The sequence below is a fragment of the Natrix helvetica genome (assembly GCF_964273705.1).
Source record: "Natrix helvetica genome assembly, chromosome: Z".
NCBI classification, from domain to species: Eukaryota; Metazoa; Chordata; class Lepidosauria; order Squamata; family Natricidae; genus Natrix; species Natrix helvetica.
The window spans coordinates 106,091,285-106,108,099 of NC_138554.1; the positions used below are offsets into that span (position 1 = coordinate 106,091,285).

Here is a 16,815-nt window from a genome sequence, read left to right on the forward strand (position 1 = left end):
ATTCAAGAGCTCTTTCTGATTCAAAGCGGCATAAGGCCAGAATAGTCACAGAGCAAGCCTCAGCTTTACACATTCATGAATTTCGGAGTTGAAATTTGATTTGTGAACACAAAAGAGACTTTATTTAAGTTGAAACTATTTAAATAGTCCAAAGAATGTTCTTTTCCTTTAAGGAGTTTATTATTTCAGATGGCCCCAATGCCAGTGGAGTACGCAAATGAGTATTTGTCGATCAATCCTTGGATGTAAAAAGGTTTCTTTAGTGTGGGGAGGGCTAAATTTTCTGGCTATGAAATGAGCAAGCATGATATGAAATTATTTTGTTTGTACCTTAGGGCTACCATATCTGGGCTGCAGAAATCCAGACAATCACAAGATGGCAGCAACTGGAAGGTTCTGAAACTGTTGCCATCTGGTGGTCATCTGGATTTCTGCAGCCCATATCTGGTAGCTCTGTTTACTCTCTGATCCTTTGTGACCTCCATCAGAATGCCATACATTTGTTGAAGATTTTTCTGTATATCTGATAATCTCCTGACTGCTGCTGCTTTTTTCCACAGATGAGGAGCAGTAATCTACCCTTGCTTACCTCTCTTAATCACAGCCTCGCTGCACCAGGTCATCCTGAGCCTTTAATTCCCTCTTAGAGGCAGACTAGAGTAGAAAGTAAACAAAGACAAATTTGCAGCCTTCACATTGCTAATTTGCTCTGATGTCAGAATATTTAAAGAGACGAAGACCTGGGAATTATTTGATCGGAGCTGTTTTTAAGTCCAGCACTTGGGAAAATGGGTGAGCCTACGGAGCTTATGAAAAACGACAGCTTTCCCAAGAGATACTTGCGGAAGCTGGTCTTTTTCAACAATTGCATCCTCATTTTTTAAACCTCTTTAGTTGCTCTGATGCTAGAATAGGCCTTTCCACTAGAATTTTTTTTCTTCCTGCAAAGTCTTACAATAGCTTTTCTCGGAGCTATTCTGTGTCTTTTCATTTTTGGTTTTGCAGAACACCAGGCAGCCCTGCCTTTTGTTCCAGTTCATTGGGGTGAATTTAAAATAATGCCTTCTGCTTAACATAAAAGTCCGACCGCTGCTGTCTTTTTTGCCCCGTCCTGTGTTCTTTGTCAAGTCCGGTATTCTCTACTGAGATCGGGAACATCTTCAGTGCCCCTTAATTTTATGCTTTGCAAACAGCCTTTCCATGGGGATTGCACCTCAAAATCAGTGTGACTTGACTAGCGGTTTATATTTTGTGAACAAATAAATTATTCAGGCTGGCAGCAGAGATGAGAATCTAACATGCACTCCCACACATTGTCAGGAAAGCACTTTTGACAAGTAATAATGTTAGATCTGCTGCCTGTCAAAGATACACTCTTACAAGATGACTTAAAATGCCTGTAATCCCCCCCTCCCCCTGTCCCCCCTCCCCCTCCCCCTCAGCAAGATTATTTCAGCCATTCCTTCTCCGCATTCAACATGAGAAGGGGAGGTATAAAACAACTGTAAAATATTGGGCATAAGGTTGTGGGGGTTTTCTTCAGGTATTGGCTGTATTTATTTGCTTGCTCAGAAATAAAGAGACATCAAAGGAGCTGCATGGCCAAGTAGGTCTATTAATCTTTACTGGGCATCGAAGATCAAAATGATCCACTAACATTTTTCACAGGGTTTTGTTTTTTAAATGATGTTTGTCTTTGCTGTTACATTTTGACTATGCTCGCGTGGATAGAATTAAGTGTGAATTAACCTGCTGGCAACTTGCTTTAGAAGAGGAGGGAAATCACTGGGGTTTATCAGTTGTTCACACTTGCTCAATAATACATACTGGTGATGGATTGTTCTTCTGAGGGACGCACCAGAGAGGGTTGGATCCTTGTGATTGCAGCATTTGGTTATTGGTGTTTGTTCCCCCCTTCCTTTCTCCTCTTCTCCCCTCCCCTCCCCTCCACATCCCCTTTCTCTCTCCAGCTGGTGTAAATGACTGCTGTGGCCTCAAAGACCAAGAGAACCTGCTCAGTCAGCTGAAGCCCCCTGTGGACAGCTGTCTCTCCCTCGCTCTCAGCTGATGGAAACTGCTAGTAACCACTGAATGGGGGAGAGTGAAGTAAAACCACAGGACCAGCAGCTGCAGCTCCAGTGGTGGCGGCAGCAGCAGCAGCAGCAGCAGCAGCAGCAGCAGCAGCAAGCAAGAGCTCTATTGTTCCCAAGTCTTAAAACAGTTTTCTTCCTTTCCAACTGAAATGCACAATAGCTGGAAAGCCATTTCCAGTCTCCCTGCCCTCTGAAGAAATCCTGACCAGAGGCGGGTGGAAGAAACCCTTCAGGCAAGGGTTCTCCATTGTGCTGCTGGTTTGAAGAGTGAGCAGGCTCCTGGCAGGCATGGAGATGGCAGAGCAGTATATAGCTTTCCTTGGTGGTATGGTGGTCTCAGCTCACTCAAGCAAGTGCCTGGAGGTCCTCGCACTTCTCTGGTTTGCGATCTGGGTCGCTACGGCACAAAGTGAATTGGAAACTTCAGTATATTTGTGGAAGACAGGTAAGTGAATCGGGGAAGTGTGTGCCTTGTCCTTTGGGTTATTCCTGGGGGTATCCGCTTATGCATTTCTCCTGGCAGGATAACAGGCTGCTTAAAGATCCACTGTTTCTATAATCTTATAGAGAGGGACCGTGGAATGTTTTAGAAGCAAAGGGAAAAACGGGATCGCAGCCAACAATTGTGGGCACCATAAGAATGTCCCAAAAACACCACAAAGAGGAGGCAGGAAAATTGCATGCATTTGAGATGTGGTTTGAAGTTATTGTATCTTAGGAGTTGTGGATTCTTTAAAGTTAGGTGGGTGGGATAGGATGTGACATGTGCAGAAACTGATGATGGATTGAAAGAAATAATCCCCAAAGCTGCCCACATTTCATAACTGAAAAATGTTCATGGCAAAAATAAGATAAGTGGATTTAATATCAAACCAGGCAGATGATTTTTTTTTCTGGAATAATAATGATTTTAGACAGTGAACTCTTTTCTAGCTCTCAACTTTTTAGTAAAAATCAGTGTTTTTTTACATATGAATCTGCTGCATGAATGTATAACCTTTTAAATGCCAGCAAATGATAATGTGTTTCTTAAAATCATATAAATTACTTTGTGTCTTAAAACAGATCAGTTGAGTGAAGACCTTAACATTTAAAAGATCAGCAGACCTATTTATCTATCTATATTAATATTAATATTAATATAACTGTCTCCTAGAGTTTTTTTAAAAAAGTAAACTGAAAGATGGTACTTTTTCAGAAGCTCTGTTCTTGAAATTTAGCAGCAGCAGCAGCAAAAATAGTCATATATCGTCTGCTTACTGAGAGCTATGCTACTTGAAATGATACAAAGGTTTGCAGAAATGTGTACAGTATGTGTGTGCTTGTGTGTCCTGCTATTTGAGGGACAAAGAGGCAGTTAAATATACAGTTATAACAATACCTTGCAGTTTAATGTTTACATCTATCCATCTGTTCCTAGAAGAGAATGAAGATGAATCTGCTTCAATAGAAGTCAGGCTTCCCCAGTAAGAAATTTGAAAAGGGATGGGTGGAAATCTATTTTTTTTTAGGGGAGAAGTCTGGATGTTGAAAGATCAATGGTCTAGTGACCACAGTACAAACATAAAAGGGATCGTACATTATTTTCATTTATTGCATTATTGATTAATCCAATAGAATGTCTACTGTCCATCAGAGTCAGGTATCACAGGTTAATACCTCACGAAGTGTATATAGCTAGTTATATCTACTTTTGTAGAGTTCCAAAGCCATACGTCTAACACCTGTGAATTTTAAGAGTGCCGATTCTTTGTCTGCACTACAACCATTCTGTGGAATAAATGTTTTTCCCTTCCTTGCAATTTTTTTTACTATTTTTAAAAAATGCAGTGGCTATTAACTAAAAACAATAAATTGATAAATATTAATAGTCATACTGTAGTTACCGGTAAGTTTATTCCAGTAATAATTGTTATCTATATTGCAACATGTCATGGAATAGGTCAAGTGTTTTACAATATACATTTTGCTTCTTTAGAGAGCAAGGAAACATTAGGGGATAGAAAGTAATTAATATTTCAATTATAAATTCTTATTTCTGTTCCGCAGAACTTTTGTAAATTATAGGAAGTAGGAATTATTTTCCCACTGTTCCCTGCTCCCCATTATGGATTTTTGTAAAATGTTCCTTGTATTCATTTTCATGTTCTGATTATTCAATCTGCATAGCTCTCTGTCAATTGCTAGAAGATTGATCTTTAGGATTTTATGAAAATGAAGCACCAAAGCCTACATTAATACCCGGATACTGACCATCTATATAGGTAGCCCTCAACTTATACTTATTTGTTCAGTGGTTGTTCGAAGTTATGATGGTGCTGAAAAAAAGGGAACTTAAAATCTATGCCTGAAGTTAGGGCCATTGCAGTGCCTACATAGTCATGTGATCAAAATTTGAGCTCTTAGCTGCCCACCCCTATTTACAACAACAGGAGCACTTTAACAACAACCCCCCCCCCCCAAAAAATCTATATTCCTTCCATCTATGGTGCTTGGGGCATTCCATATTCTATATTGTGGAGTTGCAAGCAGTCCAAGAATTGCATGACCCTAGATCTGCTTGTAACACTTGGGAAGCCTCAGCTGCCACTACTCACCTCACAAGCATTTGCTTATCCTGTTGTCTTCTCTCCCACATCATTTTTTTTTTTTGCTTCCTGTGCCCAGGTGCCATGCCTGAAACAGAAGTGCCTCACTACGTTTGCAGTTTCTTTTTTTGGACCCGGAGTCACTATCCTACTCTGGGTGCTCCACCTTCTCTGGCTTCCTACATATAGTTCTCCAGCCGGCCAGGCAGCATACTAGAAGTGGGTTCCTACCAATTTGGCCCAGTTCAGCTGAACCGGTAGTGGTATGCCAAACCGGCAGCAACCCAAGCTGGCCATGCCCCCAAACCAGTTCCCTGATCACCGCTGTTGCCACCACCATCTTTTTTGGGAGTTCTGTGCATGTGCAGAACAATTTCCATTGAACTGTGCATGCGGGTGCAACACGCACCCAGTGTACAAAATGCGCATACAAGCAAACCATCAGTAACGCCAGCTAGAACCCACTGCTGCAGCATACCCACAAAACCCCCAGTAAGTGCCAGCAAGTATTCATTCATTCATCTGCCTTCTCTCCCAATTCCTTGAATGAGTATTTCATTTTTTGAACCCAACTACCACCGCCAAAGCAGAAGCACATCTTTGTATTGCTCTCTTGGATCCAGCTTTTCTAACATGGGTCCTACAAAGAACTCCCTGAGCTTTCAGAATGTTGTGCTGCCTTTGGAAAACTTTCGTAAAGATAGTGCTGCTTTACAAAGATGGTGTAGCATTCTGAAGCATCAGAGAGCCAGATACACACACACAAAAACAAAACAAAACAAGAGGAATGGATCAGAAAGGTTTCTGCTTCAGGCTGGATCCAAAAAGTGCTTCTGAGGCATATCCACTTCAGCCCTGTTGGATGGTACAAAATGCAAAAAGTTGATGTGATTAATTGGGAAAGAAGACAACTAGGTGAACAAATGCTACTGGGGACTGCAGGGCAGCCAAAGAGCAGAGACAGGGTGATAAGTGAATGGGAGAAGTTGGAGGCCATCCTTTCTTTTACTGAGGCTTAGACTGGGAGGGAGTCAACTTGAAATAGCTTAGGTTGGGTTGGGTGCTCTTTTAATGACCTGCAATTCTCAGGAATTGACTGTGGCAAGGAATTTTGAGGTTGCCATCATAGGTTCATGGTCACACAACATCTCACTTTATAATCACACCAATTTATAACAGCATTCCTAATAAATTGAGGGTTACCTGTAACCCTTGACAAACTTGGAATGGGGGAAAAAGTGCAAAGCTTTCCCCCGTTTGAAGGGTTTTATTCACATCTTATTGTATAGAAACTACATCTATGTCAACCATGTGAATATTCAATACCTTTCCTTATTTTATGATTTCAAGATGGTCTTTTGTAGCAATATGCTAGGAAAATAGTCAAGAATGGGGTATACAGCATGTGGTATAAATCTGACCTCATTAAGTTAAACAGTACAATTCAATAATGCATTTCCTTGTATCAGGCTTCCAAAATACCAAAATACCTTGTTGAACCAACTTCTCACTCTTAAGCAGAAGTCCACAATTTGAGGCCACCAAAACTTTAAATATATCCCTCTCCTGATATTGTATTTTTTAATATGGCAGATGGAAAAGATTAATAAGTTTGTGGGAAGTAATCATATTAATTTATATTACACTTATTTATTTATTTTTTAAATCAAATTTAGTGTTCTTGCAAGCTTTGGACATTACTCTATCCTTTCCTACATGTCAGTCCTTCTTCTTCAGAAAATTGAGTGCTCATGTTTTTTAATGAAGCACAGTGAAGAATTATAGGATGTGACTGGAAATTATCAGCATTTTAGGTGATGATGCATGTTATAGAATCTAAAAGATACTTATCATGTGGTGAAGGTCTAAGACTAGATATCTTGACTGATTTTGGCCTTCCACCTGTGTACTAATATTTTATGTTAATATATTTATGTATTCAATGTTTGTTTTGGATACGTATGCATGAGAGCATATTCTATAATCTACAGGGGTATATGGATGACCATTGAAATATTAAAATAATTGGATTATGAAATAGATATCACAAATACAAACAGCAATTATTCATCCAGTGAAGGGACTGCCAACTCTGAGGTTTCATGGACTTTTATAAAAATAAGGTTGGAAAGGAATGGTGGACTTTCTTTTCCACCCTCAAATTCTCCCCACCAATGGGGGGAAAAACATGATTTGGAATTTTTGGGGCTGATTTGTTGTGAAAAAGACTCAGTGAGATCTTTGTCTTCTATTCCCACCCATGACAAATCTAATCCCCTCTCCAAAGTCCCAAAAGAATGCCCTCCCTTCTGCTGACATCACTAAGCCATCAGAAATATAACCAGGGGCATCCAACTTTTAGGAGATCAGATTGTATCTCCAAGCAAACAATTTACTACTCATCCCTGATCTAACAAAATACTATTTTAAATGTTAAAAAAAATCAGGAGAGTAACTTATGCCTATGTGGCCATAGTTTACATTTTATGTTCCTCATTCCCTATGTTTGCATCATTTAGCAACTCAAGTTTGAGTTATAGCTAAAGGGGTTTAGCATGCCAAAATAAAGCTTGGAAATGAAATAGTTTTGTTTGATTCTACAAATACGTCAGACCTGCCCCAATCTGATCCCTTAGGAAAGGAAGACCCTCAACTCCATTTGATTAAAGCAAAGGGTTCTTTTCCTAAAAGTGTTGGTTGCAATAAAGTCAGACTAGCTCTGAGTTTTTCCCATGCTCAAAAGATACAAAAAGGTTTGCCCTCAGCCCATCCCTCATCCCGTGACCAATCCATTTCCCACCAGCCAGAACGGGAATATTTTGAGAACACTGGGGTGTTTGGGAATAATCTGCATATTTTCTAAGGGTACCTGGCCTTGGGATGCTATTACAAACTAGATCTGACTGTTCTAGTCTGCATCACCTGTCATTCCCCGCTCCCAATTTCCCATCGTGTAAACCCATACAGTTTTATTGCCCTTTCATCCTTCCCCCTCCTGCTAACTTTGATGGCAGGATGCCTGTGCCAAGTCGAACCAGGTAGAGCTGACAAAACAAAAAGTGGTTTGATAAATTGGGAGAAATGTCCATACTCAGACCACAAAATATGGCTACTGTTAGCCACTATTGTATTGGAAATGAATGCTTACCCTTAGAGCTGCTGAAAAGAAGTAATAAAGGATAGGATCCTCACATAGCACTATTAGTAGTACTGCCAGTGAAACTAGAATGCTCAGCACCATTCCATGGCTCTAGAATCTAGAGGACCTTAAATTTGCCTTGAAAAGTAAAAGTGCTCTTTCTTTCCCTTTCCTTCTCTTCCCATTGAAGCTATCACAGAATGTTCAAAAGGAGCATCATATAATAGCAGTAACAGCCCAGCAGCACTGAAGTAGTCACAACTTTCCCAAATTAATTTACTTTTGGAGTCATGGTTCCCAGATTTTGGATGTATTCTGTATGTCCGCACCATATCACCTAGTTAAAGAATACACAAATGAGAGTTTTAATTGCATATAGAAGATAGACATTCATGGTACTACAATTGCACCTCCAGTTGCTGACTTGGCACTAACCTTTTAGGTTGTGTCATTGGGATTTATTAATTAGCCGATAAATTTTTCAGAAAATGACCTCAGTTCGGAATGAGTCAAATATCAGCTTACATGACTGGATAAGGAAGAAGTATTATAGTTATGGAGGTCAGTTTTACTGAAGATGATATTGGCCCTCACTGAGGATACTGACAAATCTAATTATATTATTAATTTGGAGGGAGGGGCATGTTGCATTGAGCATAATATGGATCCAGCTTGTCAACAGAGCTAAATTTGATGCTTTGATAATCTAGCTCATCTCACATGGAAGGATAGTTGGATAAATATATAGAATCAGAAGACAATGCAAAGTTAGGTAGCAGAGAGATTTTACCCAACTCCATTACTTGGTAGGTGAAGTTTATTTATTTATTTATTTGGATTTATAAACCGCCCCCTCTCCCAAAAAGGGACTCGGGGTTGTGGTTATTTAGTATCATTCTAAATGTTGAAAACTACTGATCTTGATTTATCCTAAAATTCTGCAGTGGTGAACGAACATAAATACATCATACATACATACATACATACATACATACATACATACATACATACATACATACATTCATTCATTCATTCATTCATTCATTCATTCATTCATTCATTCATTCATTCATTCAAATAGTAATCTAGGATAATCTCAAGAACCACATTTAAAAATGACAGAAAGAATAAAGATTTTGGATGATCCCCTGAATTATATTCATAAATCTGGATGTAATAGGGGGAGCCAGATGTTAGATATCTAAATTTCAAAATTGCATTGCAATAAAATTTGTTGAGAAATCTCTTGGGGTTGCTGATAATGACAGTGATAGTATTTACTGTACATTCACTGTTCCTTAACTTGAGCAACAAGGAGAAGAAAATGGGAAGGTTTGCAAACAAATTGTGGGGGGAGAGGTGCTGATTATCAGTGAATGATATTTAACTTCAGCAGTAGACAGTTGGAACAAAGGATGAGGCATGTGTCTGGCATGGTGGAGGCACTGTTTTCGGGGAGATGGGATGGGCCCAGCTGTGAGCTTATTGAAAACAGCAGCTGTTGTTGAGCTGACCATTTTAATATGCTCTGTATTATCTCTTTAGATCAGTATCAGACCATGCTGGACCCCTCTGTGTGTTTTACACACATATTTAATAATGTAAATTTGATACGTTATTGGGGAATGTGTGTACATAAATTCATGGGACTCTTTCTCACCTGTTTAGCATGCTGTCAGAAGGGAGGTACTGATTGGTTGTTAAAAAACTCATACAGATTAATTTGATGCACATGGCTTCAATATTTAAACTCCACTCATCTTCTGGAGTATGAAATTATAGACAACCAGTTATCCATTAGTAAGTTGTTGAATACATACCAATGGCCCTTTAACAACTGTAAATTTTATCCATATTTTGCTATTATTATGAGTATGTTACTTGTAATCTATATAACCAGTACATAAAAGTGTACAATTAATATTGCAGGAATTTTTATTAGATGTCTTCCATTTCAGAATTTAATGCTGGGTGTGTGTTAATCCACAAGCAATTATAGTAATAGTGGAGAATCTATACCTTTGGCATCTATTTTTTATTCTTATATCATGCACCATAATTTTTAGGAATTTCCATTTTAGATATAAATGGATTTAGAAGAAGGTCTTTCCGCCTCTCATGTGGATCCATAAAAGCCCTTTGCTCCTGTATTCTTTTGGTAAATGCTGGATAGAAGAGTTCTTGAAAGGTTAAATAGTCTTTTGTGCCTGTTTGCCAGTCCTAACACCGGTTTGGATTGATCTTGATTTTTGTTATGGACAAGCTGATTGTGTGTTTTGCTCTCATCAGCCATCTAGTCACCCTCATGCCTTCACTCACTTGCTCTTGCCCTTCTTTATGTTGAAAAGTCTCATCCTAAACATATACATGTTTACCACACTCTCCTATAGGGTATTCTTCATCTTAAGCCCCAGGGGCCTCAATATATGGCCCTCAGATGGATGACATGCCAATGGCAAAATGCCACAATACCTGGTCAGGAAAATTGCTATGCAGATGAATGCTGCCCACATTGCAATGCTAAGGAGTCCCTGGAATCTAGCAGAGAGCTCAGCCAGTCAGGCACATCCTTTGGGATTACAGAGCTAATGAAGGCCCTGAAGCAGAGAGAGCAGCCCTAAGGGCAGTGTAGGATTGGTTCAGTTTACTGCCACACTCACCTAGGGGAAATAATCTAATTAAAGGTGGTAGACAGCTGCAGCCTGTACTGATAAACCACTTTCCTTGACATAGCTGAATGGGAAGGCAGCAGCTTTTCTCTAGGGAGGCAGAGGAGAAAAAAGAGTGTCATTATTGTTCATACTGTCACCACTACAAATAATAAAAAGGCACTGATGGATGAATGGGCTGACATAGGACAGGTCTGGGGAAATTCCCTTTCCCTTGCTTGATATCCCTGAAATCTGATGGTTGACTCTGTGTCAGGTTTTTGGTTCATCATCTTAAATCCCACTAGCCTAAGCAAATCATCATTATTTTTCCTGCATATTTGAGAACCACAAGAAATAAAAGGAGAGAGAGGAGAGAGCACGAGTAAAAATCTCCCTTCTGTATCATAGTGCTTTTCCCCCCCAAATGTATAATTTTTATCCATATCACTGGTTGAACTCTGATAACTGTATGGGCACCTAGAGATGTTGGGGTTGTCCAAAGGATGTTTTTATAAAAAAAAGACGGAAGCCACAACAATGCAAATGAAGGTCTATTTACATGGCATTTATATATCAAAAGCAAGCTTCAAATGTGCTGTTCATGAATGTGATTTTGACTTCTTTTACCAAAGAGATCTCTGAATCATATGCAACACTTTTGGATTCACTTCGAAAAAAACTGCTTTGAATTCCCTAATACCATTTTGTAATGTTTTAAACTATTAATGACTTATCCTATGTGCAATTGTGTAATTCAGTATCTTACCTAAATTGTTGCACAACTGTTAAAAGACACAATCATGCAATTCTCTTGGACAAAGATACAGCCATGGTTTGCCATTGCATTTCTGTTTTTTCCATCTCAAGACAACCTATAGTCTTACGATTCCTGTGGGTATCATGTACTGTCCAAGCCAAATTCTAAACTTACATAAAATCAGTCATCTATACATGTGGTTCTATAGTTTTATATCTGACTTAAATATAAACTTGGCCACCAGAAAGGTGAGATTTAATAAAGAGAATATATTTTCCATGTTTTAAAATAGATTTCTTTTTGTGCAATTTTGCTCAGACAACTAGGGACACATCTGAGAAAAAATAGTTTCAGCATGGAAAGTGATGATGAATACCAAATGCACTATGCCATTCAAGTCAATTTCTTCAAAAGATAGTCACCTAATACTATCCTCGGTACCACCTAATTGAGGTTTATGGGAAAAAAGGATTGTTCCCATTATTTGATTAAGTTTCCCCCCAAAGAGCCAGTTTTATTACTTAAAAATGTCACAGATAATTTATCATTTTGCAGTGAAAAAGACCTGGAAAAAAATAATAAAGATTTAAAATGGATGAATCTCTTTAGAAAAAAGATATGGATGAGTTATTTGAATGAAATAAGGGGAAATGGTAATAGGATATAAAACCTTTCCTAGAAACAACCAGAATATTACATTAAAACTTTCTGATTTTCTTAGGTTTTTTTTTTTTTGTAGCTGGACGTTATTCTATACAAAAATAGCAAACTAATAAACAAATGTGAAGAAACAATAATAAAAAGATCACATTTAACAACTTGGTAGAGGAGCCACAACATAATTTCAGAAATTTAGGAAATACAGTTTTAGAATGTAAAAGAAATTCTTGCTTTCAACATTCATTAGATTGTACATATGTCTCTGTTAGAAATTTGTATCATCTTTCCTTTTTCCCAAATAAATCAGTTCTTCTTTAAATGCTACTAACTGGCAGCTTTATTGAGTATTCTACCTCAGTTTTCTCGAGGGAGTTAATATTATAATTTCATGGAATTCAAAAATGTTTTTAATAGATGCAGTTTAGTTCATCCTCCAGGCATGAATCTGGATGTCATGTTCCAGGGAAATGACACATCAAAATAGTTGTCCCTTCGTTATCTTTCTTGAGTGAATTGTCTGTTACCACAGTGATATTTCCATAAAACATCAGCCAAATGATGTTGGGCTGAAGCAACTGAATTACAGAATTAATAGATATTAGAAAAATCAGAATGCTTAAAGAACTTGATGCAAATTGGGTTTCAAAGAAAGAGTGGGGGGCATGGTGGCATTTCAGAATCAGGGAATTTTTTTTGGGGGGGGGGGAATGAAAGCAATTGTTGGTAGTGGGAAACCATACAGTATCTAAGTGATTATAAAATCTAAACCTGATATTTGTAAACATACCAAGACTGCATTGCTATATAATATGATTGCCAAAAAGTGATTGCCTTTTATTACAATTATTGTGGTGTTTTAAAAGGAAAGATATTGTTTTATGTACACAGCAGATTTGACACTCTGTGAAGTTTCCAACTAATCAATCAGTCAGTCAGTCAGTTCCTTTATTTAATGTTTACTCACCATATGGTAAAGCCTAAAAAACGCAAAATTGGCTGCTAAGTTAAGAGCCTACAGCTTTAACATAATCAATATCTATAAAATGTGTAGACAATAATTACAAAAGTTAATGGTAACATAATAACATAGAAACTACTATAATTTTAAACTATAAGATCTCCCACACAATATTTAAAGTATAACTCTAAAAGCTATACACTATCATAAAATGTTATAAAGGTAGCATCCTATGCTTCTATAAAACTAAAAAGGCAAGCTACATTATAAATGATTAAACTAAATATAAAAGAATTGAAGCCAAAATACAATAATAGATTGTGTCAGACCAGATTAGCACTTACGATACATCAGTTTCATTGAATTTTACACACTGCTACACAGAACTTTTATCACATTGTAGTTTATTGCAGGACCATTGCCGCAAATTAAGAGAGAAATGTATAACTGATTTGTATAGTCTAGCCGTCTAGAGACTAAAGGGAGAATAAGAACATTACAAATGGTCCTGTAGAATAAGCCATTGAGAAGGACATGTTCAGTAGTTTCAACTTGTCCATCATCCACAAAAGACAGTTACTCCGGGAAGACTATCTCACTCTTACCTTCCACGTAGCCCCTCCAACAGGAGAAGCTGGCACTGAACCAAGATGAAAGCTATAAAAGGAAGCACTTCTGGTTGCATAAGACAAGTAGCAAGTTTTACTGGGTACATTAGCCTTTCATTAATGAGAAAACCCAGTATTCTGCATTAATCACTTATAGTGTATACTGTGGAGTTTTTAAAAACCATATCCTATGGACATTCTTGGATGTTGTAAATGTTGGCTTTCAAGAAAAGGAAGAACATTATTTGATGATCATCACCATCTTCAGGGTAGACTAGAATAGAGTTTAGGCTTGCTAGAGTTTTCCCTTGCTTTCAAGTATCATCACATCTCCTCATGCCTTGCCCATGTTGAATTTGAATTCAATTAACTGGGTTCTGTGTTAGGAGCAGAATCCCACTTACCTCCTCTTCTCCCTTGCCTTTATTATATTTCCATGGAGGTATTTGATGTGTGTTTACAATTAATAAAGCCAACAATACATAACATTGGGTTCTCACAGGAATGCTGACACTCAAGTGTTTTGGTTAGTGCTTGGAATCTTGATCATAGCCTTGTCTGGAAGCAAGGATTACTGTTCATGTGGGTGCTGAATGCTGCATTTTTGGCAGGAACGTGCACATACAAAACAATGGGATCATTACATACAATCACAGCTAAATTAGACGGTTGATGAGAAGTTGATTGCACAATTCTTTATTTACTAGTGCTGGATTTACTGAAATAGATTTATTAGATCTAAGTTAATGAAGTTTTAGTTCTATGAACAGACTAAATTCCTAGTGGGTAGATTTCCCATGCATATATGATAATATTGTTTACTGTTTGAGAAAGTATCATTATTGATAGCTGTGTTGTGCTTTGGATTCAAAAGCAAAAAGAAAGAGATTGCAGAGGCCTGATCCTAAGGTAAGATGGAGTTGTTTTAAGAAGTTGAAGATAGGAACTCTAAGTTTTTCATTCAAAATGCTGAATGACTCTATTAGACTGAATGAAGGGTAACAAGAGATGGTGAAATTTGTGGCCCTCTACATGATGCTAAAATATAACTTCTGGCAACTGTAGCCAGCTTGGCCAGTGGCAAAGAACTGTACTTCAATAACATCTGAAGAGCCACAGGTACCTACAGTTGGGATGGACTGATGCATTGTTTTCTGTTACTGGCCTACAGATGTCAGGTTTCATGCTAAATGTGTAATACCAAGGTTAACTTATGACAAGAGTCAACAGTTGATAGTGAATGCAACCAGAACTAAAGTTGGACAAAATCTTCAGAACAGTTCAATGCTTTCTATTTGTTCCCTAGTTTCTACACACATCCATCCTAAAAGAAGCAATTATACAGAAATTATCCACACTGCTGCTTGATGCAGAAATTAAGCTGAGAAATTAAAAGTCATATACCCAAATTCCCCTTTACAAATTTTCATCATCTTTACTTTTGTAGTTTACAACCCCTTTCCCATGCCCCATACCTAATTCAAAGATTTGGGAACATGATTGTCATTCAGAAAGGTGCTGAACAGATATAGATACAGATACATTGATAAGACTAAGATCAGACACAGTGACATAGTATGCACAGATCTCTGCGTGTCTTGCATTAGACAAGAACAAAACAGTTTTGGCATGTCCTTCAAAACAGCATATAATGTCCTTCAAGGTGCACTTTCCATATTAAAGCTGAAAATTGTAAGATTGGTTTTTATACAAGCATGTTGACAGTTGTCTGATAGGCACATGTAATGATAATCAATGAGTGTCTTTCCTGCTGATCTACTCTATAACATTGACCTTGTACTGTAGATCAATAATAGGAGGGATTCTTCTGGAATATTTCTACAAACTGTATCTGGCTTCCCCTTTGAAAGAAATGGCCAATAATATAATTTAGATATGTATTGAAAATGAATAAATATGTTCTACTGTTTTTCTGATAACAGACACAAGCTATATGAGGGTATTTGGTTGTAGAAAACACACACACGCACACAAATCAAAAGTATTCACATTTCTCCCCTTCCCAGAGATTTACAAGGTTCATTAGGATGAAGGGAATATAACTTCCTTCTTCTTGTCCATATAGTATAAAGCCAATGCTTCCCCACTTAGTGGCATCAAAGCATAAGACATGCTGAATAGTATAGTATAGTATAATCTTTATTGTCATTGTACTTAAATACAACGAAATTGGTTTTAACCTCACTGGTGCAAAATTATTACAGAAACAAAAGAAAGAAAGAAAGAAAAAACTAGCATGTGCATGTAGTGATTGTGGTTGTATTTAAAAGTCTCACAGCCCAAGGATAGAAACTATCTTTAAACCTGTTTGTTTGGTTGGCTATACTTTGATATCTTCTGCCTGATGGTAGAAGTGCAAAGAGACACTGACCAGGGTGTGAATCATCTCTTCCTTACTCTGCTAAAGCAGCGAGATCTGGCGATGTCATCTAGTGGTGCCAGAGGGCAATCAATGGTTTCTTGTGCCGAATTGATCACTCTCTGTAGTGCCTTCCTGTTCGCAGATGTTAAACCAGCATACCATGCTGTAATATGATATGTGAGGACACTTTCTATGGTGGACCAATAGAAAGAGGTCATCAGCCATTCAAAAGCAAAAAAAAGTATGCAAAGGCGTGATCCCAAGATTTTTTCGCAGGACTCTAAGGAAATGAAGTCTCTGTTGGGCCTTTACAATCACCAGAGATGTGTTGTTTTTCCAGGTGAGATAAGCACTCCCAAAAATTTAAAAGAGGAAACCCTCTCCATACAGCCCCCCTCAATATACAGTGGGACAGTTTCCTCTCTGTGCTTCCGGAAATCTAGCACCATCTCCTTTGTCTTACTAGTATTTAGATGTAAGTTGTTTCTTGAGCATCATGCAGATACCTTCTGGACTTCTTCCCTGTATGCTGATTCGTCCCCTCCAGTTAGGAGACCCAGCACTGTTGTGTCATCTGCAAACTTTATTATGATGTTGGATGGATCAGAGGATATGCAGTCATATGGATACAGCGAGTACAGGTATGGGCTGAGCATACAGCCCTGAGGGGAGCCTGTGCTGAGCTTCAGCATGGAAGAGGTAAAGGACCCAACCCTTACTGTTTGGGGATGATCCGTCAGGAAGTCTTTGATCCATTCACAAGTGAGGGGAGGGAAATTCAGGTCAGTCAACTTTTCAATGAGAATTCTTGGTAAGATGGTGTTAAAGGCCGAGCTATAGTCTATAAAAAGCATTCTGACATAATTCCCAGATTTCTCAAGGTGACTCAGTGCAATATGTAGAGCAGTGGTGATGGCGTCTCCTGTTGACCTGTTGCTTCTATGAGCAAACTGGTGTTGATCAAAATTTGGTGGAAGG

At 38.2% G+C, this 16,815-nt stretch overlaps 1 protein-coding gene across 7 annotated transcripts in view; it reads left to right on the plus strand.

The window, feature by feature from the left end:
- The window catches only part of THSD7A (thrombospondin type 1 domain containing 7A), a 342,001-nt gene that overhangs the window by 86,061 nt on the left and 239,125 nt on the right, over nt 1-16,815 (plus strand). For 4 of the 7 annotated variants that reach the window (XM_081970890.1, XM_081970892.1, XM_081970889.1 and 1 more), the window contains one exon: nt 1,971-2,538. The exons of the other annotated variants lie outside the window; for them this stretch is intronic. In XM_081970890.1, coding sequence (XP_081827016.1) covers nt 2,382-2,538 — 157 coding nt within the window. In that variant the 5' untranslated portion in view covers nt 1,971-2,381. The remainder of the gene's footprint in view (nt 1-1,970; nt 2,539-16,815) is intronic. 7 annotated transcript variants of the gene reach the window in all.